Here is a 9,128-nt window from a genome sequence, read left to right on the forward strand (position 1 = left end):
AAAGCCATTAATTTATTTCTTTTGATATGTGTTATTGAGGTCCGCTATTTTTTTCCTAGTACACATTTTATGATATGGCTTTTTTATGTTTGTCATCAATTACTTTAGTTGTAGGCAAATATAGAAACCTTTTAAAGAAGCAATATATGATTTAAAGATTTGTGATTGGCGATACTATGAATCGTGTAAATGTTGTTGACTTTGGCAGCTTAGATGATATTGAAATTACACATCCTAAAAAGGAGATGGCTATTGAGAGGGTGTGATTCCCCCAGGGTTAGAACATTGATGATGTGCCCTTTGTAGGTTAGATACTAACTAGAACTATACATTAGAAAGTGGAGACATTTAATGAGATGGTTCTTGTTAGGTAGGCAGGTGTGCATGTTGATAAAAAGTTTATTACCTCACCAATGGTAAAGGGATCAACATACCATCTTCTTCAAGAGGATTTCACAGTCCTTTTATTAAGCTTAATGATATTTTGATTATTAGATCCTTTAACAACTGATCATGGCACCTTCCCTCCCCAGATGTCTAAGTGTGTGTTTGATATTGTGATGCATAGTGCTTTTTAAAAGTAATTTTCATTTGAAAATATATTAAAATAACTTCTTTTTTTCAAATCTTTTATTTATTTTTGATATCAGTATATCAAAATCATCAAAAAAATATTTAAAACTGCATTAATTTGATGATTTTAAAGCCAAATGTGCTTTTAATATGCATTCAAACATAATTTCAAGCACAAAAACAAATGATAGGGTGCATCCAGATAGAGATGTGAGGGTTGATTTCCATTGTTTTCTTATGCTGAAATGTTATGATTGTTGTCGTGCCAAAGTCCATGTTAAGGATGGTGACTTTTGGAGTGGTCTCGTTAGATGGTTTTTATTATTGACTCATTTAGAAAGCCTCTAGCTATTGGTGGCGGTTTTAGTATCAAATTGAGGAGGAGATGGAGTTTGTTTGTATGTACTATCCAAAGTGTAGGGATCTAATTCTCTAAAAAATGAGCTGAGTAGAGTTACAAAGTAGTTGGAGTCCTTTGATCTAGATAGGATGATTGATGAGCTCAAGGAGAAAAAGGCTATCATTATAGAGGGGAAATCAAACATTGAGAGAGTTATGGTAGGATCTTAATGGTATTGACAAGATGATGTCTCATGGACTTTTTTCTTGATGGAACCTTTAGTAAAGCTATATGTTGAATTGTCTATAGTGTATGACTATTTTGTAGTTTACGAGATCACATAATTTTTTGCTTCGTGAGATCACATAATGCACAATGTATTTTGAATTGCAAATAAGATGTTTGATGAACTCTAAATGTTTTAGCTCTAGACAAGGTTACATATTATTTTGATGATAAATAGTAATTATTAGCTCGATAAAGTTATAATATTAATATTGGAAAGATTCTTTCATCATAAAATAAAAAATAATAATAATCTTGTAAATAATAAGATATTTTTTGTTATTTTTTTTTATGAAGATGTTAAGTGTTAGTGCATGTATATAGTTTAGGATATAAAATGTAATTTTTCAAACTATAGCAAGTGAAAAATAGACAAAACTATGAGATGTTAAGGATAATTTTTATTTTTCTTTTTTATTGGGAAATACATATCCTTCCTTTCCTTTTTCTCTCTCATTTTTTTTTAATATTCTCATCCCTTCTTTTGTCTTTTAATTTTCCTTTTGTCCTTGGTTTTTTTCCCTAATTTGTTCTTCATTCTGATCTTTAATTTGTCTTTTCTTTGTTTTTTTTCCTTGCATAAATACATCCTACAAAATAAATTAATAAAATCTATATGGAAGTTAACACCAACTTACAAAAAAGAAGAAGAAGAAGAAGAAGAAGAAGAAGAAGAAAGTTAACAAGAATAGAATAAAAATTCAATATGTCCATGTTGATGTTTAAAATCAAAATCTCATAAGAATAGAAAGAAAGATTCCCGATACTTATTTTGTATATGTTTTTGTTTGTTTAATCAAGCTTAGCAACTATTTCATATTAGTGGTAAAGTCCTGCGATAATAGGAGGGCTTCTTTCATGGTTAGCACTAGAGTTTAATGTTGAGGTTGTGTCTTGTATGAGACCAAAATTTTTGGTTAAGAAACAAAGTTTAAGGGTATTAAAAATAATTAAAGGATTAAGCATTAGAAAAATTACGGGTAATGGGAGATCCCAATAAGGATAAAATCAGAATTTAAATTAAATATAATTTTAAAAAATTAAATAATATATAGCTATGATTGTAAAATGAAAGTAAAAGAAAAGAAAAATGTTAGGATTTATAATAAGAGGAGAAAAGAAAGAGATAGAGTCATGATTGTTAAAATCGCGTTTTGACTCGTAAAATCATATAATGTTACGAATCAAAACATGCTTTACGTGCTGAATCGTTTTAAAAAATCAAAAATAGGTGAAATTGGGTTGAAATCAAGTGAAATCATTAAAATCTTGTGAAATCATAAAAAATCACGAGTTCAAGACCGATTGAATGATTTCACCAAAACATAAGTAAATGTTTTCCTCTATGCTCTAGCTATCTGGTGCCTATTGGCTAGGTAAATGCACAATCACTCATAAAAATCACTTATACATGTCTATGCCTATAATGCCGATGAGAACAAGGTGGCTTATGGGCAAACAACAGATGCACACGAAACCACAAATCTGTTTCAAATTGAATCAATCACCAGCCGCCACATGGCAATGGATATTTGCTCGATTTGCTTTAGTGTCTTCTTTGTTGTGTCCTTGTTTGTTTTTTTCTATATCAAGAGGAGAAAGTCAAAAAAATTTTAATGAGGTAAACAGGGTAGCAGATATCATATCAGACAATAAGCTCATATAACATATCCAAGTAATAGGTGCGCATTGTTTTATTTTCTTAAATTTATGTTGAACTTTTTATATTATCTTGAACTCGTAGGAAATGAAGCTGGTTTTAATTTACATGATACACTAGTAGATTATTTGTTTTAACTTTGTTAATTATTAGTTAATGAAAAGTTACTTAAATTATATATGAATTTTTATTTAAACTATACATTTTAAGATACTTGAACTATGTATAAATTTTTATTTGAAACATGAGTTTTTTTTAATATATTTTAAAATTTCTTATAATTTTATGATTTGTTTTTACGATCCGAGTTTATTACCCTTTTTCCATGCCGAGTTAAAAATATGTTTTTAACAATCTTGAATAAAGTTCAAAGTTTTTCTCATCCTTGAAATTTCCTTAGCCTTCTCTCATGAGGTTAGGTTAACATTTGACTCCTTTTGGGTCAAATGCTAATCTCCATGAAATCTTTCCTTACCCCAACTTGTACTAAACACGAGTAAATGAGTTGAAAGATTAGAAGGAAAACTCTTGACATCCTTCGCTCCCATACCAAACATATCTCGGGGACAGACTAAAGTTCGAAAAAAAAAAAAAACCCTAAGAAACAATGTGATGTTGTTGCAGAGTCCAAATTCTATGATGATATCAAGTCTTGTTGTTATATTACATAACTAGTTCTGATTGTAAACGTGTAAGCACAAGGGTTTAAATTCAAGAGAAGAAAACGTTGTCTTGCTATGGAGGCATCAATTCCTTGTGATATGCCGAGGTCTCAAATAGAAAGGGCTAATAAGAAGGAATTTATTAGTCTCCAGATATGACGTTGATCCAATAATATTCCTACTATTTATATCTTAAATAATGATGATAATGATAATTATAATAAAGCAATATATATATTATTACAAGTATCATGGTATTTTCATGCATCCAAGAAATCCTTGCCCACGCAGCAGTTAGATTATTGCTTTCTTATTATTTCAGAGACATCCCCGCAGCAGAGCACGGGGCAAAGTGCTAGTTGATATTTGCCCTGGCGGGCCTTTTAGTCCATGAAAGAAACCGATGCATTTTCTCATTTTGCCAAGTCAGAAATGGTGCTATTTATTTCCATTTGGTTTCATGAGCAATATTCATAAACAAGGCTTGCATTGCCTGCATCTAAATCTTCTGTTTAAGAACATGGCGCAGCTGGACTCTCTGACTCTCCATCCTTGCCTCTAAGAGCTTTGCCTTCAAGCTGTTCTTATGTCCTCGCGGCCAATCAATGCAGCCCTTCATTCCTCGAGTCATGTGAGGATTCACAGAGTCAGGCGAACTCCACTGCCCCACCAAATCCGGAGGGCTGAGTCCACTTTCACCAGACACCTTATCTGGAGAAATTATTCCAGCATTAGATTTTCTTCCATTTGAAAGCCTACTATTCAACCCATCCACTGAGATTATTTTGTAGCTGTCCCCATTGTTTGGACAAGATCTCCAAAACCTAGTGATAGAAGACGCCTTCAACTGTCTTCTTGGCATAGAGCACAATTCACTGATATCAGTGATCGGGGTTTCATCACATGCATTTTCTTCCCATTCAGTTGCACTACCTGAGACATTACTTTCCTGGCAATTCTTGTTGACAGATGGGATGCTGCCATCTAGTGAATAACTCGAGCCCTGATCTTCGAGATGACTCACAGTTTCCCACGCACTCTCATCTTCTTCTATATCACCATTCTGATGAACAAAGGCTTCAGAATGTCCATGGTTGCCGTCCTTGTTAATCACATCAACTTCAGGGCTAACAGTGTAAATTTTTGCTCCGTGGTTAGCAGGGCTGTAAACAATGCATGGTTCACTTTCTCTATCATTCATTTCACCAAAGTTGACATCCTCAAAAATAGAAAAGATATCATCTTGGTTTGGGGGCTCATACGTGAATTCCTTTATATCCTGAATATGCACCGAGGCGGCAGCTTGTATGACAGATTCAGCTTCTTTCATTTCCTTTAAACCTTGGGTTGCACTTCTTGACCTTAGAAAAATTTCTAAATCAGCTACAAGATGGTTCATGTAGGAATACTTCTCTTCAAGGGCCACCTTGGCATCAACTAGCTTCATTTGAACACGTTCTTCACGCCAAACCTCAGCCATCTGCAACATCCTCCTTTCCTCATCAACTTCCTCTCTGAGTTTCAAGGACTCCCTCTTTAATGCTTCAACTTCAGCCTTGTCTTCACCAATTTCCTTAGCGAGCTCGTCGCATACTTCCTCAATCAATTCTCTCGCCTTCCTTTCCTTTTCATAGTCCTGCATATATCGCTTTGCTGATACTTTTGCATTAGCCAGATCATTAACCAGCTTGGAATTTACAATTTCCAAACTTCGACGATTTTTCCTTTCACGGCTCAAGTCAGCTTTAATGTCACTAAATGATGCACGGATTTTCTCATGCTCTCTGCTCCTCCATGCAGCCCTTTCCTCGCTTACTTTCTTCAAGAAGTGCTCCACTTTCTTTTTTGAAGATTGACGCTCAATCTCAAGCTCCTGAATGCGTGCTCGAGCCTGCTCTAGTTCAGCTTCAAGTGCAGAAACCACAGAGACAGCACTCACCTGTTGACCAAGACACTTCAACTGGCTATGGGACTGCTGTAGCTCATCTGATCTTTCCAAGCATACAGGGTTCCACTTAGTTGCGCCCTCCATAGCAGAGTTGGAAAACTGAAACGTGGGCCCAGGCTAAACAGCCACAGCACATCCAGAATTGGATAAATAAGCATAAAAGGTATATATAGACCCATCATCATGAGAAGATAACCAATAGAAATGAAAGTGAGGGCATACACTTCTACTGAGGTTTCAAAACTGAACTATTCGTAGCTGACAGCTTATCCCAAGTTAGAAAACAAGTTCGAAGCTTTTCAACATTAGATACAAAAGCAGGCTGAGCTACTTTACAAAACTCCTGTATGACTAATAAATTGCCACGTCAATGTAATGACCAGTATTTGAAACAATGCATTTTCCCATGGTTAAAAACATCATGCAACCTATCATTTAATTAAATTCAAGCACCAAGCAATATTGCAGCTTAACAAACTCGACATGCTACTGTGGAATTATTATTTAATGCCTCTATCTCATGAAATTTTTATTTTTCTCTTTAAAACTAGGTTATTGATGACAATCCAATTTTTAATTCTGGACTATGACGATCATGTTAATTGTAATGTAAATTTAATTGATGAGTGATTGTGCCCTATCCTTTAAATTATGTAGATTTTACTCATACATATCTTGTCCATATAAATGCTTGCATGTTTGAATGTACTCCAACTCATATACAAATACGTGGAACATTGTTTCCACGTGAAGAAAATTGCAAAACTAAACACCACATTAACACCCTGCTCTACTGGGAACAAAGATACTCACATTCTTAATGGAACAGGCAACTTTTGGAATATGAAGAGAATTTCAAGAAATCAATCTTTTGAAAAGAAATTACCTAAATGAGCCACAGAGTCCATAATTATAAACATAAGCTAGGTTATAGTAAAAACAACTGGAAGACTCTTCTAAAACTTCAAGGATGATCATTACTCAATACTGTCAGTATCTAATGGCCATGAACAGTTCAAAATATAGATAAGAAACTTTCAGAAGCCTTGGTACCTTGCACAAGAATCTGTTCCTCGCACCAGTAGAGTTCTCCAGAAGATTGTTTGCATCAGGAACATACACTTTGTCGTTGTGATGAGGTACACCTGCGATTCCGAGATGGCCCATATCATGCTGCACAGACAAGCAGCATTGACAAGCTCATGGTGTAAGAATTTAATAAGTCAACGTCAAAATGGCTTTGTTAACCTTCATCACCAAGGTCGAAATAAACATCAGGTTCAACAAGTCAAACTCTTAAGCCATTCAAAATCTAAATGAAAGGTTGGGATTTACATAAGCCCAAAACCCCAACAGATCTATAAATTATAAAAGGCATTGAACAGCTAAGGTTTTTTGAAGCACACCAACATGTTTAAACCGGCTTTAGTTGTAATAAATAGGCATCCAAAAACATACTTTAATGAATAAATTACGATGCTATGCTACGGGGAAGAATGTAAAGATAACAAGAAAACCTTAGTCAAATTATTTTTCACTTAAAAAATATAATTATTATTACGAATACTAATATAGCAGCATCATTATACCACAAGAATCTTTAAAGCACACCAATTTTCGAAATTCAATAACTAATCACATTAACCACATTTATGACTGTAGATCTTTCTATTGAAGAAAAAGAAGAAGGAGCCCGGCAGATCCTTACCTGAAACCCTAACTGATCCCTCCACCTCTCTTCACGGCGGACGGTATGGGGCAGCTGAAGCCGCCATAACCCAGCGGCAAGCTTCCTCGCCGAGACGTGACCTCTCAGACGGAAACTGCGATGGCGACCACTATCCTCCTCCTCAACGCCTACATTCCTATTCCTATCATTATTATCCTTATGTTTATCTTCTTGGATCTTCCATCTCAACAAAGGCGTTTCGGGTGGTCTCCTCAATCGGATCAGGCTCGGATTTCGGGTTTTCCTTCGAGGCTTAAGATCTAATAAGTCCAGCTTGGCCGTCGAAAGTGGTTTTCCGGTCATTTTCATAGTTGCTTGGCAAAATAATAGCCAGCCATTAGAGAGAAGCTGCTGAGTTTGTTGGTGGGGGGTTGTGACGAGTACCTGCGGTGCCAGCAGCAGCTGAGTATGGCGGGGGGTTACCCGTGGTGCCAGCCAGCAGCTGGGTTTGTTTGGGTTTTCGTGATGAGTAGCTGTGGTGCTAGCAGCTGAGAGTGAGCGTGTTGAACAGAAATAGGGAAAGTGGAGAGGGAGAGAGGTGGGGAGAGGAGTTTGGATGTTAAGATTGATGTATTTGCTTAGTGATATAAAAAATTACAGACGCATATGGGCGGCACATGCATGCGGTCAATAAAACAAGAGGAAACACTCTTGGTGTCCTATTTTTTTCCCACCACCCCCTTCTTTTCTTTTTTAATCCAAATTTTAGCATCAACATTTAATTTAATTTGGTGAGTTCCTTAAATATATTAAGCCGATCCAAAAGGTATACATTTAGAATCTCTAGAGGGTTTCGATGTGGGAGTTTTGTCAAAGTCAGGGGGGGTGGGGGAGAGAGAGAGTTTTGCCAAAGTCAATTGCATAATTTGACTTGTTTTAGGACTTGATTGCAACAACATAAAAGTTTGGTCACATGATTGAAGACAAATGATTGTATAGTTTCTTTTCATGCTTGTTTTTAAGTAACCAAACTTATGCAAATTCAAAATCAGGCACCATAACCCCCCAAAAAAAAAATGATTTATCCTTTATGTAATATATTGATTTAAGTCGTTGAAGTTAAAGTGACTTTTTATCTAATTTTGAGTTCTTTATTTTGTTTTAATTATATTTTTTATTATTGTTAAATCGTTTTGATATGTTGATATCAAAAATAAAAATATATTATTTTAATATATTTTTAAATAAAAAATATTTTAAAAAATAATATTAAAATATTTAGTTGGATATTAATTATTCTTAACATGGAAAACAAGTATGGTAAATTGATAGTTGCAATAATGTGAAAGTGTGTGGAAAGTGAAGTATTATCAGATATGCTGTATCATTTCTTTTACAAAAAGGGAAGAAAACTATTAAGTAACCTAAGAATAAAAATGACTAGAATTCAAGTATAGCTACCATGACCATCAATACTACTTGAATGCTCTTGAAAATTAAAATTTGCATACAATATCACAAATAATTCTTTCACTATTATTTGAATGTAAATTCTTCAAGAAAGAACTACAATAACAATTATTTTTCTCAAAATATTTACCAAGGTGATAAGCCTAGTTTAGAAAAATAAACTATCTTATATGAAATCTAATATAAAAAGCATGTTAGAAACTTTTTTCAAGTTATTCTTATCAATATATCTCAAGTTATAGACTTGTCAATAATTTAGCATAGTTGGCAAGCAAAACAGATAAAAAACAAACTACAGAAAATTTATCTTTATAGCTAAACATTATGTTTTTATCTCGTACATCCATTTTCTTACTTTGATGAGGTATAACTTTTTAGTATCTCTTGTATTTGAAAATATGATAATGGTTGTTTTTTAAAATATTTTTATTCTAGAAAAACTTCAAAATAATATATTTTTTATTTTTTTTATTTTTTTTTTACAGCAATTCTAGAAAAACTTCAAAATAATATATTCTTTA

General features: G+C 34.0%; 1 protein-coding gene across 1 annotated transcript; it reads right to left on the reverse strand.

Annotated features, from left to right (window-relative positions):
* Positions 1–3,802: 3,802 nt before the first annotated feature.
* On the reverse strand, positions 3,803–7,788 carry LOC105118282 (actin cytoskeleton-regulatory complex pan-like protein). The gene is made up of 3 exons (XM_011016195.1): positions 7,177–7,788; positions 6,522–6,641; positions 3,803–5,585 (listed from the first exon to the last, which is right to left on the reverse strand). Exons 1-3 carry the CDS (start codon positions 7,504–7,506, stop codon positions 4,020–4,022), a joined length of 2,016 nt encoding a protein of 671 aa, XP_011014497.1. The 5' UTR covers positions 7,507–7,788; the 3' UTR covers positions 3,803–4,019.
* Positions 7,789–9,128: the final 1,340 nt, after the last annotated feature.

Source organism: Populus euphratica, unplaced genomic scaffold (assembly GCF_000495115.2).
Source record: "Populus euphratica unplaced genomic scaffold, PopEup_1.0 scaffold1843.1, whole genome shotgun sequence".
Taxonomy (NCBI): domain Eukaryota; kingdom Viridiplantae; phylum Streptophyta; class Magnoliopsida; order Malpighiales; family Salicaceae; genus Populus; species Populus euphratica.

What these genes read in the sequence shown, in the direction of transcription:
- LOC105118282 (XM_011016195.1), bottom strand. Translation starts at nt 7,506, where the DNA reads ATGAAAATGACCGGAAAACCACTTTCGACGGCCAAGCTGGACTTATTA. An exon ending in GGGATCAGTTAGGGTTTCAG is followed by an intron (nt 6,642 to 7,176) that starts GTAAGGATCTGC and finishes TTGTCTGTGCAG; the next exon opens with CATGATATGGGCCATCTCGG. An exon ending in GGAACAGATTCTTGTGCAAG is followed by an intron (nt 5,586 to 6,521) that starts GTACCAAGGCTT and finishes GTGGCTGTTTAG; the next exon opens with CCTGGGCCCACGTTTCAGTT.